General features: G+C 44.7%; 1 protein-coding gene across 1 annotated transcript in view; it reads left to right on the forward strand.

Annotated features, from left to right (window-relative positions):
* LOC126157463 (retinal homeobox protein Rx) overlaps positions 1 to 18995 on the forward strand; it is a 95823-nt gene that overhangs the window by 14035 nt on the left and 62793 nt on the right. Inside the window, exons 2-4 of the mRNA XM_049916376.1 lie at positions 10589 to 10696; positions 10727 to 10880; positions 12033 to 12135. Of these exons, the coding sequence (XP_049772333.1) occupies positions 10589 to 10696; positions 10727 to 10880; positions 12033 to 12135 (365 nt within the window). The remainder of the gene's footprint in view (positions 1 to 10588; positions 10697 to 10726; positions 10881 to 12032; positions 12136 to 18995) is intronic.

Here is an 18995-nt window from a genome sequence, read left to right on the forward strand (position 1 = left end):
CTCATTGGAGGCTTGCCGGCGGTCGTTCTCCCTACGCATTGTTCGAGCATGGAACTGGACAGAGGCCAGGGGAAAGGGGGAGGGGGGGGGGGGGATGGTTACCCGAAACATACTTCGCCACGCACTGCAAGGTACTGGAAAGTACAGACGTAGATGTACGAGTAAATAATCTTAATCGCTTCTGCTTCAACTCACGCTACGAATGATGAGTCCTAAAACACAATCAATATGACAAATCTATTTTGCTGTTCTCCGCAACCATTACTTTATCTGCAGTCTTGTCTCCGAAATATAATGATAGGTCCACGCTTCGTGTGTAGTCACGTAAGTCCAGCCTACGACTCAAGTTTTCGCAGCACATATTTGGAATTTTCTTCCACAGGCGTTTTCATTCGAGTCAGCAGAAGCGACAACCCCACCACCTATCCCTTCATGCAAGATGCCTATTTTCCAAACGATCCTACAAATCTTCTGTCACGATACGATGACTGTGACCAATTTTCTAGAAGATACTCAGTTATCCAGTGTTCCCTCGACCAGGATTAAATTTATTGACCCATTAATGAACAATCTTGATTACTTCTGTAGCGTCCACATGAACTTCAATCAGTTTACTTCGTATGACTACTTCATTTACAAATTTTCTTGCACACCCTTCATCCGTTTCTACGATTTTTAAATTTTTTCGTGTTCATTCTCTTTTCCTAAGCATAGAGCGTGATGTTCGAGTTCTGACCCATCTCACAGTCGGGACCTTTCTAGCCAAATACAAAGTGATTTGGTGGTGTGGCAGACTGAGTCCCAATTCGAATATTTTGGGAGGGGTTTCCAGTTCCCGCAGTTACCTTACGACCAAGGTCAGTCTTCCGGTAACTTTGGTTAGAACTTGGACTTAGGAAGTATTTTTAACTTAGTTTATGGAACGTCTGTCACTGCACGCAACTGACAACAAATAACTGAGAGTTGATGAGTTGTCCCTATTTCAAGGTTTGAAGAACAATATGTATGGATAGTCATATATGTTAATAAAATTTCCTGTTCCTCCGTTAAAAATGACAGATTAAAAAACTGACTCTCGCAATTTAAAACTTCACCTTATTCACAAAGATTCCACACGTGGACTGATAAATTGATTTGCATATCATATCTTGTGCCACATGGTGTGCTGTGATACTACTTGATAATGACTTCACATTTGAAACTGGCCAACAGCAGAAAATAATCGATTAATTTTACAGTCTACAGCTGATAATGTTTTACATTCTCAAATACTCATTCTGAGACAATCAATAGGCACACATGCTCTGCTTGCCAATAATGGCCGGACATTTCCCGAAGGATCATTCATTCATCATTATCAACATCAGTGCTTAGGTTTTTAGACCTGTTCCCCCTCCTTATTGGCCCTGCATGTCTTCCAGGAACGTCCCTACCTTCGCCAACCTACTTGTTTGTATGACGAAGCTGTTTCGATCATCCAACATTCACCGTGAAGGATCATGTCTCAACAATACACGTTGTAAGTTTATATGTGGCTGTTCTATATCTATATGCATGTTTAGCTCCGACTGCCAGGTGCTGACCAAGTTTTCTCTCGGTTGTCAGGCAAATATCAGAACCGTTGATGGTTACAACGGACGAGGTGGATGTATGACGAGGGCAGATGGTTGTCGATGGAGACGTGTCTGTCGGTGTGTCGATACCTACCAATTGGATATTTCTGCCTGAGGGAAAATAGTCTGAAGTATCTTTAGCGCACTCGTGAGAAAATAAATTTTGCTTATTCTTCAGTCGTGATACGCCCCGCGTCGATGCTTGTTTGATCCACCAGCGAAGACGAGCCACTCATTAGCGCACAAGTAAATGATGTGATGTCAAATCAAAACATCTGTATTCACAACTGATTATTATTATTAGCTTTCTATGTTTGGATTTATGTCATTGTGTCTCTGATAAATTCTTTTTGGTGTACCTAAAGGGCTGCTAAGACTAGTAATACAGGGATGAGCATCTGAGTTAGGGATAGCTGACATGTTAGAGAAAAACCATACCTATAACTACTTTGAAATGCCATAGTTAAACGTGTCACACGATCGCGGTACCATCAGACCTTGCACTGGACAGTCATGCACAGGACGAGCAGCACACGAGGTCTCTACACGTTTGATTAAGGTCAAAAAAATGGTTCAAATGGCTCTGAGCACTATGGGACTTAACATCTTAAGTCATCAGTCCCCTAGAACTTAGAACTACTTAAACCTAACTAACCTAAGGACATCACACACATCCATGCCCGAGGCAGGATTCGAACCTGCGACCGTAGCAGACCCGCGGTTCCGGACTGCAGCGCCTAGAACCGCACGGCCACCGCGGCCGGCGATTAAGGTCAAATCATGTTGGCTCGACGCGTAGGATTCTCCATTTAAAAACTCGTGCAGACGCTGGGCTTGTCAAGATCCTCCGTGACAAAATTCTGTACTGAGTACATTGATCAGAGAAAGGTGTCTTTGCCAAGGTGATCTACTTTGGTGAACAACGTGTGGATGACAGGGATCGTTGAGGGTAGCTAACGTCATAACAGCGAAGCAGGTTATTCGCCAGTTGACTGTAGGGTAAGAATAAAAAGTAATCAGCTACACGACCCAGAACTTACTCCATCATAAGCAGTATAGGAACCAGACTCCTACAAGAGTACCGGTACCCATGTTAACAGCGTCACAGAGGATGAGATTAGCGCGGGTACAGGAATTCTGTGTTTGACTGGTAGAAGCACCTATTTGGTCACTTGGAGGGACGAGATACCATGAATGTTGGCGTAGGGCGCCAACAAGAAACGAGTCCGTCGAAAAGCAGACACATTTGAAGCCTATGGTGATCTACTTTAATATTTGTGCGGAGTGAAAAGGGGATCTGCCACCGTTTTTACGGCGCACAATACCTGGAAGAGCTTGTTGGTTACGGGCAAGTGTTTATTTGGGGATCAACTAGAGACGTGCAGCCCGAGTAAGACTACGCACCACCTCGTACCTTACGAATCCACCTCAACGTCTGCTGTAAGAGATGATGTGCGGGGTGCCTCAGACTAATTTTCCGCTTCCTGGCCCATTCAGAGACGGTGCTCGCGGAGACAGAATGCCTGTACCTTCTATCCAGCTACGATTTCTCTAATTTTAGAGTCGAGGTCGTGACGAGAGACGTATTTTGCTGCAAGCATTGTGTTTCTCGACTGGTTTTCGGACGCGGAAGCTCGGAATTTTGTAAGCGAGATTCTTCAGTACGAAAAATGTTATTCTCGCAGCGTCCGCCTTTGCTGTTTGTGGAGCATCTCTGCGAATCTCTCACTCTGACTTAACTAAACTGAAAAATGAATCGTGCAGCTCTTCTCTGAATCTTCTGCGCCTACCGCGTTAATTCATGTTGGTAAGAGTTCCAGACCGATAAACAGCACTCAAGAATTCGTCGACTTCTTTCGTCAGTAACTGCAATTCCTTAGGATGCTACCAATCACTGTGTCTGGAATGTGCCTTTCCAAACACTAGATTTATTTATCAGTTCCACCCTAAATCGCTACGGACTGATACTCCAGTTAACTTACGACTGATTTAGGTTAAAATCTGTGAATTCCTAAGGGACCAAACTGCTGACGTCATTGGTCTCTAGACTTACGCATTACTTAATCAATTTATGCTAAGAACCACGCACACACACACACACACACACACACACACACATTCCCGAGGGAGGGCTCGAACCTCCGACGGGAGGACCCGCGCAATCCGTGACATGGCGCCTCTAACCGCGAGGCCAGTCTGCGCGGGTGTATTTCGCTTAGCCAAATGATATCGCGGCCTTTCATCTTTCTGATGCATGCTTTTCAGTTGCCAAATGTCCTTATCAGTTCACTATGGCCTCTGCATCCCATATCATCGACTATTTGTCATATATACTATTAATGTCTTGATCTGCCCCACAAGTCTTTTTGTAAATTACCCTATAAACTACAGTTCAACTACTCATGTTGTAATATGTGCCTACCCATTCTATCGCTCTCATTCTTATGTTCATTACTAGACATTTTTTCTTGTTGACTTTTTTATTACTAGTTCGATCAATCTATCTGATTTCAATAGCCTCCTCTATCACTTTAATGAAAATGTTTTGCAACACTACTAAGCAGTGGTCCAAATATAGCTCTTCATTAACTTTTTCCGGTATTGAGGTTTATATCGTTAGAATTTAGGAAGTTGAGTTTTTATTGAAAACCGTTTTGCCTTGTTCATTCCTTCCCAACATGTTTCTCTCACGTCTACGTTTTTTATCGAGCCTAACGAATGAAGACGCAAGAAAGAGATATTACCAAGAACGAAGTACATTATCTACATCTAAATCTACAAGGATACTCTGCGAATCATATTTAAGTGCCTGGAAGAGGGTTGATCGAACCACCTTCACAATTCTCTATTATTCCAGTCTCGTATAGCGCGCGGAAAGAACGAACGCGTATATCTTTCCGTACGAGCTCTGATTTCCCTTATTTTATCGTGGTGATCGTTTCTCCCTATATAGGTCGGTGTCAACAAAATATTTTCGCATTCGGAGGAGAAAGTTGGTGATTGGAATTTCGTGAGAAGATTCCGTCGCAACGAAAAACGCCTTTCTTTTAATGATGTCCAGCCCAAATTCTGTATCGTTTCAGTGACACTCTCCCCCATATTTCGAAGATAATACAAAACGTGCTGCCGTTGTTTGAACTTTTTCGGTTTTCTCCGTCACTCCTATCTGGTAAGGATCCCACACCACGCAGCAGTATTCTAAAAGAGGACGGACAAACATAGTGCAGGCAGTTTCCTTAGTAGATCTGTTACATTTTCTAAGTGCCCTGCCAATAAAAAGCAGTCTTTGCTTAGCCTTCCCCACAACATTTTCTATGCGTTCCTTCCAATGTAAGTTGTTCGTAATTGTAATTCCTAGGTATTTGCTTGAATCTACGGCCTTTAGAGTTGACTGATTTATCGTGTAACCGAAGTTTAACGAATTCCTTGTAGCACTGGTGTGGATGATCTCACACTTTTCGTTATTTAGGGCCAACTACCAATTTTCGCTCCATTCAGATATCTTTTCTAAATCATTTTGCAATTTGTTTTGGTCTTCTGATGACCTTATTAGTCAATAAACGACAGCGTCTTCTGCAAACAACCTAAGACAGTTGCTCAGATTGTCTCCCAAATCGTTTATATAGATAAGGAACAGCAAAGGGCCTATAACACTACCTTGGGGAACACCAGAAATCTCTTCTGTTTTACACGATGACTTTCCGTCAATTACTACGAACTGTGACTTCTCTGACAGGAAATCACAAATCCAGTCACATAACTGTGACGATATTCCATAAGCACGCAAACCGCTTGTGTGGTACAGTGTCAAAAGCCTTCCGGAAATTCAGAAATACGGAATCGATCTGAAATCTCTTGTCAACAGCACTCAACACGTCATGCGAATAAAGAGCTAGTTGTGTTTCACAAGAACGATGTTTTCTGAACTCATGTTGACTGTGTATCAATAAACCACTTTCTTCGAGGTAATTCATAATGTTCGAACACAATATATGTTCCAAAATCCTGCTCAATTTTGACGTTAATTATATGGGCCTGTAATTTAGTGGATTGCTCCTACTACCTTTCTTGAATATTGCTGTGACCTGTGCACTTTCCAGTCTTTGGGCACGGATCTTTCGTCGAGCGAACGGTTTTAAATGATTGTTAAGTATGGAGCTAATGCATCAGGTTACTCTGAAAGGAACCTAATTGGTATACAGTCTGGACCAGAAGACTTGCTTTTATTAAGTGATTTAAATTGATTCAGTACTCCGAGAATATTTACTTCTACGTTACTCATGTTGGCAGCTGTTCTTGTTTGAATTCTGGAATATTTACTTCGTCTTCTTTTGAGAAGGCATTGCGGAAGTCTGTGTTCAATAAGTCTGCTTTGGCATACTGTCTTCGATAGTATCTCCATTGCTATCGCACAGAGAAGGCACTGATTGTTTCTTGCCGCTAACATACTTCACATACGACCAGAATCTCTTTGGATTTTCTGCCAAGTTTCGAGACCGAGACAAAGTTTCGTTGTGGAAACTGTTGTGGGCATCTCGCATTGAAGTTCGCGCTGAACTTCGAGCTTCTGTAAAAGATAGCCGATGTTGGAGATTTTGTGTCTGTCTAAATTTGGCATGTGGAGATTGTCTCTCAGGAAGGCGTCAATTGAATTTTTATCTGCTTTCTTGAGTAGATACATTTTTCGTTTATTTTTGGATGATTTTGGGGTTAAAATATTCAATCTCGTTATGGTAACTCTGCGTTCACTAATCCCTGTATCCGTTTTGATGCTCGTTATTAACTCATTATTATTTGTTGCTAAGAGGTCAAATGTGTTTTCACAACCGTTTACTATTCGCGTGGGCTCATGAACTTACTACTCGAAATAATTTGCAGAGAATGCGTTTAGCACAATTTCGGATGATGTTTTACGCGTATCTCCGGAATTAAACATGTATTTTCGCGAACATATCGAGGGTAAAATAATGTCACTACCAACTGTAATCGTATTATTATCAAGAATAAAATAATTGGGTACTTACCTGGTTTCTGTGATCGTAAGGCCTCTACCCATTGTTCCAATCTGGGATGCACTTGAGAAGGATGTATACCTACTTACTTTATACTCGTCAAATTCCATGAGTTGCGTACGGGGCATCATGTAACAGCAAGATGCTGAAACTGTTCTGTTGACCCGGCGAATCCACGCCGCAGTGAGTAGCTGCTGTCACCGGGGTTTTTACTTTCAATTTCCAGTTATTGTTTTTTTTTCTTTTTGTATGAAGAGTGACTTGGTTACTTTAAAGAAAACAGCGACCCAAACGGTCATTGAGTACAACAAATATTTACGATCGTAGAGTGTTGTGGGTTTTACATATTGTTGTATTTTTTTGTTTTTTGCATGTTTCGTGGATTACATCCTTGATAAATCGCGACGATGTGGTACGTGTTAGTAGAATGGCCAATAAGATACGTGGCTAAGTGCTCACTATTTACATAAATGGATTTTTAAAAATTTTAATCTTCAACAAAAGTAGATAATTGTAATTCAACTATGTATATACTATTTGCACAGAAGTTTGTCTATGAAGTAGAAGGAGTTGTCAAGTTGAAATTATTCCAGTTTGTTTTTGTAACTTCCATTATCAGGTTGCACCTATAACTCACAAAGGATGTGGTGAAACATTTTTACGGCTGCGTATGTTGCTCCCTGTGCAGAGTAAGGCTAAGTTGTGGCTAGAGGAGGTATATTTGTTTCTGGTGTCATATTTATGACAACCACTATCGTTTTCAGGTAGTGCACGATTCTTCACCACAAAACTCGTAAGAGAGTAAATGTATTTTGAGGTTGTTGTTAGTACGCTAATTTTTAGTCACCAAATATTATCCTTGCTTCTATGCAAGGAATATTTTGTGCTTATGTGTGGTATCGTCCCAAAAATTATTCCAAAAGAAATAAAAGAATGTAAGTGTCCAAAGTAAGCTAATTTGGTTATGTTTTCATCAACAAAATTACACTCAGTGCAAGTATTTGTGAACTCAAGCGTCCGAGAGGCTTTATAACATGCGTTTTCAGTTCAGGTTGTCTATCAGTATGCAAACCCACGGGTTCTGAAAATCAGTTTTACATATTTTCTTTTCCCCGTGCTGTACTGTTACTGAAAACATCTTGCCTTGTACAGCGCTGAATTAACTGTTAAATAGTTAAGTAATAGACCATTTACCAGTCGGGGACGGCCCGGCGATTTGCCTTTACACGAATAACCTTTTCTCGGAACTGTTAATGTCATCGTGTAATGCTCTGTGCTGTAGGAGGATTCGTATGCCATACCTAGTACGAAAGTCACGCTCAACAGCTATTACTGACCCGCACTGCGAAAAACGTAGAACACAAAACGATTTCTGTTGTCCCGACACCTTTTTTACCAGAACTGAAGTGGGCGCACACTGCTGCGGGAACTCTCGAGAGTTTGCTCTTTCCAACAGTATGTTGTTCATGAACGTATCTCAAATGACGTAATAGTTATGATTTTTTAAAATCGGATGATTGTTTTGATATACCCTGTATTTAATAGTATAATTCTGTCCTCGTTGCAGTATTTTACAAACAAAAATATGGAATTTTAATTGAATCTTTTCCTCATATATAGCGGTTTTGATGCGATCCGTCTCATCCAGTACACTGGTCCATCTCACCCACACACCTGTGGATGAGATGGACCATTCAGGTATTTTTTCATTTTGTCATATCTTTCGTATTTTAAGTAGCATTGCCTCAATAATATATTTCAGTTAAGTTTATATGACACGCTATTCGAATGCACTGGCAGAAATCAAAAAAGTTAAAAAAATATATTTTATGCTGAAGAAGAAAAAGTGGTCCAACTGTCCAGGGTTTAGCCTCATGGTAAGTGGTGTGTTCAGTGGAGTAGCTCTTCTGCAAGCCAAGTTGTGCAGACGAATGCCGGACATTTGCCACGCCGGACATTTGCCACACTTGCCTCTACGCCAGGTAGCGATCCCTCAGGTAAGGTACGCCCTTCCTACTTCTGTCCGCTTTCAAACCGCCGTCTCTACATCTTACTCGATACAACCAGTATACGTAAGGGACCTTCTTCTTCGACATCTTGGCCAAATACAGAGCTTCTTTTCCGAAATAGATATATTTATAACTTTTGGGAAACGAAAGCAACACCGACGATTATGTCAGTTTGTAATTAGTTCTGCCAAGTATAAATATAGATCCCTCTGTCTGTACGGTAGCTTCCTTTCACGCTTACTGATTGCGATAGAAACAGTCCATCGCCATGAGAGCAACAAGAAAGGAACGATGTAAAGAGAATGCGAATGTACGCTAATCATTTCTTTTTGATCACTGCATTTGAGCCTACTTTAATTAGTACAACTGCATGCCCAAAAGACAATAAGGAAAAAAGAAATGGGTATGTGAATGTTTGAAAAAAAGAACGACATCCTCCATATTAATTTACCCTCTGAAATGCGATATCCCTTCCGGCGAAACATTAGTTAATAAAGTGTAGCAGGACAATGTTCAAAACATGACTGAAAATACGTTCACTAAATAGAGATAAGATCATCTATGATTGACATGTCATCTAAAGCCTACGTACAATTTTAAAATGTTAGAAATAAGGAAATGAAGTAATGCAGAATGCTATGCTTGTAACGTACGTTGTTGTCCTACGTTGTTTAGCTGTGGTATTTACAGGGTCACACAGAAAGCGTCCTAGGTTTTGGAGGGAAAAGCCATAATTTTAATGATCTGCACTACAACAGAAACAAGAAGCAGAACTTAAAGAAACATAATGTAATGTGTGTTCCAGCTCACAAGCGACATTGAAGCAGATAGTTCCTGTGACTTAGTTTGGGTGGAGGTTAAATTCGACAACCGGAATAAATTAATAAGTGGCTCCTTTCACCGACCCCCGGTCTCAGATGAAACAGTGGCTGGGCAGTTCCAAGAAAACTTGAGTCTGATCACAAATAGGTACTCTGCTCATACAATTAGAGTTGGCACTGACTTCAATTTATCTTCCGTATGTTGACAAAAATACATTTCAGACCCTATTGTAGATAGAAAACAACTTCCGTAATTGTTCTAAATCCTTTTTTAGAAATTATTTTGAATAATTAGTTCACGAGCCCATTCAAATTGTAGATGGTTACGAAAACACACTTGACCTCTTAGCTACAAATAATCCTGAGCATCACGACGGATACAGGGATTAGTGAACACAGTCGTAGCGAGGCTCAGTTCCGTAACAAAGAAATTCACCAAAACTAAACGCGAAATATATCTATTTATAAAAGCAACTAAAAAATCGGTTGACGCCTTTGTAAGAGACAGTCTCCAATCCCTCCAAACTATGTAAGTGAAGACCATATGTGGCTTAAGTTGAAAGAAATAGTATCAACAGCACTCGAGAGATTCATACCAAATAAATTAATAAGAGACGGAACTGATCCCCCATGGTACACAAAACACGACAGAAAGCTGATGCAGGAGCACCGAAAAAGGCAAGTATAATTTAGACGAACGCAAAATCTCCAAGACTGGCGAAGTTTTACTGAGGCTCGAAATTTGGTGCGGATTTCAATGCGAGATGCATTTAATAGTATCCACAACGAAACTCTGTCTAGAAATGCGGCGGAAAATCCTAAGAGATTCTGGTTCTGTGTTAAGTAAACCAGCAGAAAGGCTCAGTAAGCGATGAGGATGAGGAGGAGGAGGAGGAGGGGGAGACAAGGGACCCAACCCTTCGGGGGGCAAATGTCCGGCGTGGCAAATGTCCGGCGTGGCAAATGTCCGCACACCGTGCAGACGTGTTGAACTATTCTTAAAAGCAGTATATTTTCCAAAACTTTTGAGAAGGAAGTTAAAAGTGAAAGTAGACGCTGCTCGCCATCATGGAGATGTGTCAGGTTTGTGGATTTCAGTTTGAGCAGCCTACAGCGGTGACCGGTCTGTGCAGGTGATGCTGGGTCTCCAGCACTCGGACATCCTGCTGGGCAAGATGGACGCCGGCGCCGGCGCCGCCTCCGGTGGGGGCGGGCAGGGCCAGGACGGCGGCGCAGGAGGCAGCGGAGGCGGCGGGGGCGGCGGGGGCGGGCTGTTCGGCGCGGCTGGTGACGCGGGCCCCGGGCCCACGCCACCGCTCGTCACGCAGCCTGCCGCCAAGCGCAAGGACGACCCGCTGTTGCAGCACGCCGACTCACAGCAGCAGCAGCAACAGCAGCAGCAGCAGCAGACCTTCATCGTCTCCGGTGTGTACGCCGTGCACTCACATGCAGCCCGTGTTGTGATGTAACTACGAAATCCATCTGTCCTGGATTATTATTCTTGAAGACTGGTCTCACGCAGCTCTCAACCCCACTCTATGCTGCACAAGTACTGCAACATCAATCCATTTCAGGATCCTTACTGTAGTCAACCTTTATATCCCACTATAATTTCTACCCCTCTGTCACCAAACAAACTTCTCTTCGATGTCCCAGGACCAGTCCTCAATTGCTGATAAGCACGATGTATTGAATGAACTGCCGGCCGCTGTGGCTGAGCGGTTCTAGGCGCTTCAGTCCGGAACTGCGCTGCTGCTCCGGTCGCAGGTTCGAATCCTGCCTCGGGCATGGATGTCTGCGATGTCCTTAGGTTAGTTTTAATGTTCAGTACCCCATCATTAAATATTCGACCTACCCTATAAACTTCAGCATTCCTCTGTAGCGTCATATTTCAAACCCTGCTCTTCTCTTCTCGTCTGCGCCATTAATCGTTCACGTTTCTCTTCTAAGTAAGGCTACACCCCAAACAAAATATCTTAATATCTGGCACGTTATTGGCAGACACCACCCGTAATTTCACTAATTTTGTCTACAAAGTTTACATCATTCAGTGCTCTCACAAATATTATTTATTGGATATACCGGTATCGCACGATACATGTTTGCTTGCTTCAGTATAGAATAACCTCACATTTAAACAGCATGGGACATGAAACCGACAGTTACCTTTTTTAATGAACCGGCCTAGCATTCGCGTTAAGTTACCCAGGAACAACGCCGATTATCTAAATTTGGATTCCGGACGGGTATTTCGACATTGCTCTTCGAGAAGGCAAGTCTTGTGGTTGTATCAATGCGTCACTTAGTTGCGTTCATAGCTCTACGTCCGTGTCTCGATTCAGTCATTTGTCAAGAAGTCTCGAAGATGTGTGTGCGTGTAGTGTAACAGGTACTTCGCAGAAATTTCCGAGAGTGTAAAAACGAGTTGATAAAATTATTCAAATGTTTTAGGATTTATCCCTATACAAAGAACCTACTTTTTTATTTCTTTAAGATTTGTAACAGCGATAGTAGACAGACAATACAACCTTTATAATTTTGTGATGAATTTATGTGTGACATGCTACACTGTTTCAGCAGCCATGGAGACTCCTACCCAGACGCCGACGACGACGTCCAAGAAGTCAGAGTCGAAGAGCAAAAAGAGTGACAATAACGGAGTGAAGAAGAAGAAAACGAGGTAATTATACACTAACACGCAGACTTCACATCGAGCTTGGATCACAAACACAGATACCTGATTCCATGCTGCTGAACAAAAGAGTTTCATGTACCAAGATGCACCGTATCAAAAATTTAAAACGCATACAGGGAAAGCGGGAAAACATCATCCGCTAAGTCACAACGCGGACGAAAGTGTGTGTTGAGTGATCGTCACGGGCGGTCATTGATGGGGATTGTCACGAAAAATAAAAGGACGACAGGGGCAAAATTGACTGCAGAATTAACTGTCACACTCGCTTCAAAGCCAAGGAATTTCAGGGCAAGCTGGAATTCGAAAACCACACATCAGTGATGTAAATTCCCATAACAGAAGAACGTGGTACCGAAGCCATAGAACCTGGACTGTGGAGGAATGGAAGAAAGTCATTTGGTCGGATGAGTCTTGCTGCACACTGTTCCCAACATCTGGCCGAGTCTACTTCCCAAGAGTGAAATACGGTTGGGGTTCGGTGATGATCTGTGCCGCCATATGGTGCTACTCCATGGATCCCATGGTTACTCTGAAAAACTGCATAACTGCCAAGGATTGTCTGACCATTCTGGCTGATCATGTCCTTTCCATGATACAATGTTTGTTCCCCAGTGGTTATGCTGTGTTCCAAGACAACAGGGCCCATGTTCACCAAGCTCCCGTCGTCCAGGAATGGTTCTGTGGGCTCGTGGATGAATTATCACGTTGCCCCTGGCCACGACAGTCACCAGATCTCAGTATTATCTACTTTGGAGAGGAGGGTGCGTGATCGCTTACACCTGCATCATCGTTGCCTGAACGTGCCACTATTTTTGAGGAAGAATGGTATATGATTCCCTTGAAAAGCACACAAGACCTGTATTTATCTGTATAAGATGACTGGAACATAATCTACGAACTGCAGTACAACCCGGCATCTTTCACCGACATGAAACTTATTTGCAGTTGCAAATATGGATAACAATCAGCTGTACGAGTAACTGAATCGTGACAATGAAAATTTGTGTTGGACTGGGACTCGAACACGGTTTTCTTGCTTATGGCGAGCGGCCGCCTTACCATTAGGCTATCTCAGCACGCTTCAGCGCTAGATCTAAACTTCCATACATTGGCAATATGTGTCGTTGTGTTTTCATTAGAAATGTTTCCGTACAGATGAGCCGGCCGTTGTGGCCGAGCGGTTCTAGGCGCTCCAGTCCGGAACCGCGCTGCTGCTACGGTCGCAGGTTCGAATCCTACCTCGGACATGGATGTGTGTGATGTCCTTAGGTTAGTTAGGTTTAAGTAGTTCTAAGTCTAGGTGACTGATGACCTCAGATGTTAAGTCCCATAGTGCTCAGAGCCATTGGAATCGTACAGGGGAGATATTTTAATTGAAAGACGCTTGCCCGGTGTCTGCGTGTAAATACGATATAGCAATGCTTGCTCAGGCTCTGCAATATCGTATTTTTCACATACACAAAGCATTGTCAGAGGTAAGTGAGGGATAAGTAGCGGAAGAAATTCTAAAAATAGGGACCGAACCCCGGAAAGCTGGATAATAATGTATTCAGCAAATGACGTCCCAAATTCTAACAACGCTATGTAAGCAATACGACGCGTACTTCGTTGTGTAACATATACGAGGGTAATTCCAAAAGTAAGGTCTCCTATCTTTTATAAGTGCATTGACCTGTTTATTTCTACAATGGTTTACATCAGTTTACAGCTTGAACATTTAGCTATTTTTCGACATAATCACCATTTCTGTCGATGCATTTTTTGTACACGCTGTGGCAGTTTTTGTATGCCCATGTCATACCAGCTGACCGCCATGTTCTTCAGAAAGTTATGAACCTCTTCTTTCACCTCGCCGTAGGAGCTGAATCGCTTTCCGGCCAAATGTTTTTTTAACTTAGGAAACAGGTGATAGTCACGGGGCGCCTAGTCAGGACTATAGGTTGGGTGGGTGAATATGTTCCACTGAAAGTGTTGCAGGAGAGCAACGGTTTGCCCGAGTGATGTGTGGGCTTGTGTTGTCATGGAGAATGTGCACGCCCTTGCTCAACATTCCTCTTCTCAGGTTCTGAATTGCCCGTTTGAGTTTTTTCAGAGTCTCACAGTACCTGTGAGCGTTAATTGTGGTCCCAGCGATTCAGCTCCGACGACGAGGTTAAAAAAGAGGTTCATAACTTTCTGAACAGCATGCCGGCGACATGGTATGACTTGGGCATACAAAAACTGCCACAGCGTGTACAAAAATGCATAGACAGAAATAATAATTATGTCGAAAAATAGCTAAATATTCAAGCTGTAAACTGACGTAAACCATTGTAGAAAGAAACAAGCCTATGTACTTAAAAAAGCCGGCCGCGGTGGCCGAGCGGTTCTAGCGCTACAGTCTGGAACCGCGCGACCGCTACGGTCGCAGGTTCGAATCCTGCCTAGGGCTTGGATGTGTGTGATGTCCTTAGGTTAGTTAGGTTTACGTAGTTCTAAGTTCTAGGGGACTGATGACCTCAGAAGTTAAGTCCCATCGTGCTCAGAGCCATTTGAACCATTTTTTTTTTTTTTTTTTTACTTATAAGAAAATAGGAGACCTTACTTTTGGGATTAACCTCGTACTTGCTGAGTCATCGCGCCTCGTTGTCACAGATTATGTTGCAATAAATATTGTGCCAGCCATCAAAATTGCTACGTCATAAATACACTCCAGGAAATTGAAATAAGAACACCGTGAATTCATTGTCCCAGGAAGGGGAAACTTTATTGACACATTCCTGGGGTCAGATACATCACATGATCACACTGACAGAACCACAGGCACATAGACACAGGCAACAGAGCATGCACAATGTCGGCACTAGTACAGTGTATATCCACCTTTCGCAGCAATGCAGGCTGCTATTCTCCCATGGAGACGATCGTAGAGATGCTGGATGTAGTCCTGTGGAACGGCTTGCCATGCCATTTCCACCTGGCGCCTCAGTTGGACCAGCGTTCGTGCTGGACGTGCAGACCGCGTGAGACGACGCTTCATCCAGTCCCAAACATGCTCAATGGGGGACAGATCCGGAGATCTTGCTGGCCAGGGTAGTTGACTTACACCTTCTAGAGCACGTTGGGTGGCACGGGATACATGCGGACGTGCATTGTCCTGTTGGAACAGCAAGTTCCCTTGCCGGTCTAGGAATGGTAGAACGATGGGTTCGATGACGGTTTGGATGTACCGTGCACTATTCAGTGTCCCCTCGACGATCACCAGTGGTTTACGGCCAGTGTAGGAGATCGCTCCCCACACCATGATGCCGGGTGTTGGCCCTGTGTGCCTCAGTCGTATGCAGTCCTGATTGTGGCGCTTACCTGCACGGCGCCAAACACGCATACGACCATCATTGGCACCAAGGCAGAAGCGACTCTCATCGCTGAAGACGACACGTCTCCATTCGTCCCTCCATTCACGCCTGTCGCGACACCACTGGAGGCGGGCTGCACGATGTTGGGGCGTGAGCGGAAGACGGCCTAACGGTGTGCGGGACCGTAGCCCAGCTTCATGGAGACGGTTGCGAATGGTCCTCGCCGATACCCCAGGAGCAACAGTGTCCCTAATTTGCTGGGAAGTGGCGGTGCGGTCCCCTACGGCACTGCGTAGGATCCTACGGTCTTGGCGTGCATCCGTGCGTCGCTGCGGTCCGGTCCCAGGTCGACGGGCACGTGCACCTTCCGCCGACCACTGGCGACAACATCGATGTACTGTGGAGACCTCACGCCCCACGTGTTGAGCAATTCGGCGGTACGTCCACCCGGCCTCCCGTATGCCCACTATACGCCCTCGCTCAAAGTCCGTCAACTGCACATACGGTTCACGTCCACGCTGTCGCGGCAAGCTACCAGTGTTAAAGACTGCGATGGAGCTCCGTATGCCACGGCAAACTGGCTGACACTGACGGCGGCGGTGCACAAATGCTGCGCAGCTAGCGCCATTCGACGGCCAACACCGCGGTTCCTGGTGTGTCCGCTGTGCCGTGCGTGTGATCATTGCTTGTACAGCCCTCTCGCAGTGTCCGGAGCAAGTATGGTGGGTCTGACACACCGGTGTCAATGTGTTCTTTTTTCCATTTCCAGGAGTGTATAATCGTCTAGTTGACACGAAGTATACTACGGTAATGATTAGCATTTCATTCCAAGCACACAGACTGGGTTCGAACTTTTCGCATTGATATGTACCCCACGCCTGTGCTGCAATATGGAGCCGATGGGTTCTGGAGGAGCGCACTCAATAACATTCAGGATCTCAACTTCTCCACGCGGTTATTCGTCACTTGGACAGGCGTATTGTTCGTTCGAGAGTGCATGAGCGTACAGCTACGTCACGTACCTCGAATCAGGAAAAGAACTTACTAGCAGTATGAAAATGATCCGTACGGGCAGTCCGACAACGTTTGAAGCACCACTGTCTGTCAGTACGGCGACTGTTGTTGCGGCTTAAAATGGCTCTGAGCACTATGGGACTCAACTGCTGTGGTCATAAGTCCCCTAGAACTTAGAACTACTTAAACCTAACTAACCTAAGGACATCACACACATCCATGCCCGAGGCAGGATTCGAACCTGCGACCGTAGTGGTCGTGCGGTTCCAGACTGTAGCGCCTTTTAACCGCTCGGCCACTCCGGCCGGCTGTTGCGGCTTACCTCGACACGGCAGCAGAGGGACACTCCCCGGCAGTGGTGCGTCTTGCAACAACACCGGCCACGGGTGTGGCAACCTGGTAACATACCGTCTTTTCAGACGTGTCCCGCTTCTGCGTACAGCACCACGGTTTGCGTATCGGTGTCTGCAGGCTCCGACGAGAACTAAAGTTGCCAGATCGCGTAAGTTATTGTCATACGGGTCCAGTACCTGGCGTGGTGGTATAGGGAGACAGTGTGTGCGTGTTGCCCGTGCTGTCCTGGCCTAAATCGAGACGCAGGGGTTTCGACTGTTGCCCTGCCTAGATCGCACATCCATTGAAAATATTTGGTCATGGGTTGCCGAGAGACGACCGCCAGCACTCGTCAGCCGTTACGATTGATGACTCTGGCATAGTGTTGAATCATCATGGAATCAGGTATCCGTATTTGTGATCCAAGATCGATGTGAAGCCAGGCTATAGTCATTGTTTCTGCCAGAGGCGGTGGCTCTGCGAATTAAGTTTCACACCCTGTAACTCCAAATTCACGTACAAATCTAATCATGTATTCTTCCTACTATAATACGTAAAACTCTGCTATTGGCTATGCATCCTGCTGCTGTAATTTTAATGGCCAACAGTGCAGACTGAATTCTGTAAAACTCCATATTATTACTAAAAATTTGTTTTAAACGTGTTTACTGTAACTTCGACGACAACAACAGTAAATTTGTCTAACCGAACCTGACTATTTGTAGCGACAATGCAGGTTTTCTCATTGAAGATTCCTACGTGCATTTAAGGATACCGCGTTTAGACTTACGCTGCTACCCACCATTCGAGCACAAACAATTTGGCCATGTTCGAATGCACTAAGCTCCGACATAACGCAGTCACAAGTTCCCAGAAATCTGTTCTGACTGCGACTGAGACTGAGACATTGCAGAGGTGCCGTTGGCGGCCAAATGCAACATTGCAACCTGCAGTCTTGGCTAGCGTCTGGTTTTATGTTCAAGCAATCATTTTTTGCAGTGTTTCCATATTTTCGCCCACCTCGCCGTAGGTCCCCCTATAACTGGACGGGTATGTCAGAAAGTCAGAGGAAGTCAAGGCCATTTTAGTTGCATCGGGACCACACCTAGTAAGGCACAGTGATGTTCAAATGAATCTTGGGGGAGAAGACAGCTCTACCTTAATCAGCAGCGAGGTGTTGTGGTGGTTAGATACTTGATTTCTCTTCGGATGGAGTTAGTTCCAAACCTCTTTTCCGTGCCACAGAAGGACTAGTACTCCATTTATAACGATCCCGATCTGAACGCGGCAATAAACTCTTATCTCCCATCAACAACCATGAGGGCTCCCCCTCTCATGCAACAGTACAGTGCAGTTCGGGCACCCTCCAGAATGACGTGGCGTCAGATGGCTTAAGCGCTGTTAACAGGTTGCAGCTTACAGAGGCAGCCATGTGCGAGCCCCGCCGCACCACACCTAACAATAAGTGACGGCGCGCACGCGACGCTCAATTGCCGACGCGAAATTGGTTCCGACCGCGGGGCGTGAAAATTGTCGGCGGCCAGGCGAGGCGAGGTGCGAGCCGTGACAGCGCCTGTAGGCGGCAACCCGCAGCGCGTGCCGGGACCACAGCGCGCTCGCGCTGCCAGGTGCTACGCGCAGATGACGCTCGCTAGGGTCCGCGGTGCGTGAAGGGAGCCAACAGATGACGCCAGAGTCAGGCGCGGATCCAGGGCGGCGAGTTGGTGTTAGGACCGCGACCCCCAAAAACCTTTTCAGTACAAGCGATTCTATTTCCACAAGTGTCAATTTCCAATCCATTTACGACAAAGAGGATTGGCCGGATGATTTTTTTGTATTCATATTAGTCTCAGACCCAAAGAGGATGAATTGTAAAAGTGTGAAGAACACGGGACTGTCTGCTTAACACAGAACGCAACAAAAGTTCTTCTTAGAGTTCTCAACTGAAGGCTACATGGAACACTGGAAGAAGCTCTTGGAGAGGAGCAGCATGGTTTCAGAAGGGGGAAAGGGACACGAGATGCCACTGGACTTCTAGAAACTATTGGTTAAAGAGGTACAAAAATGTGCAAAGCATCTGGGGCCTTCAGAGACATCGAACAGGCCTTTGACACAGTACAGTGGTATAAGCTGATGGATATCTTAAGGAGAAAGGGAATAAAG

The sequence above is a fragment of the Schistocerca cancellata genome, chromosome 2 (genome assembly GCF_023864275.1).
Source record: "Schistocerca cancellata isolate TAMUIC-IGC-003103 chromosome 2, iqSchCanc2.1, whole genome shotgun sequence".
NCBI classification, from domain to species: domain Eukaryota; kingdom Metazoa; phylum Arthropoda; class Insecta; order Orthoptera; family Acrididae; genus Schistocerca; species Schistocerca cancellata.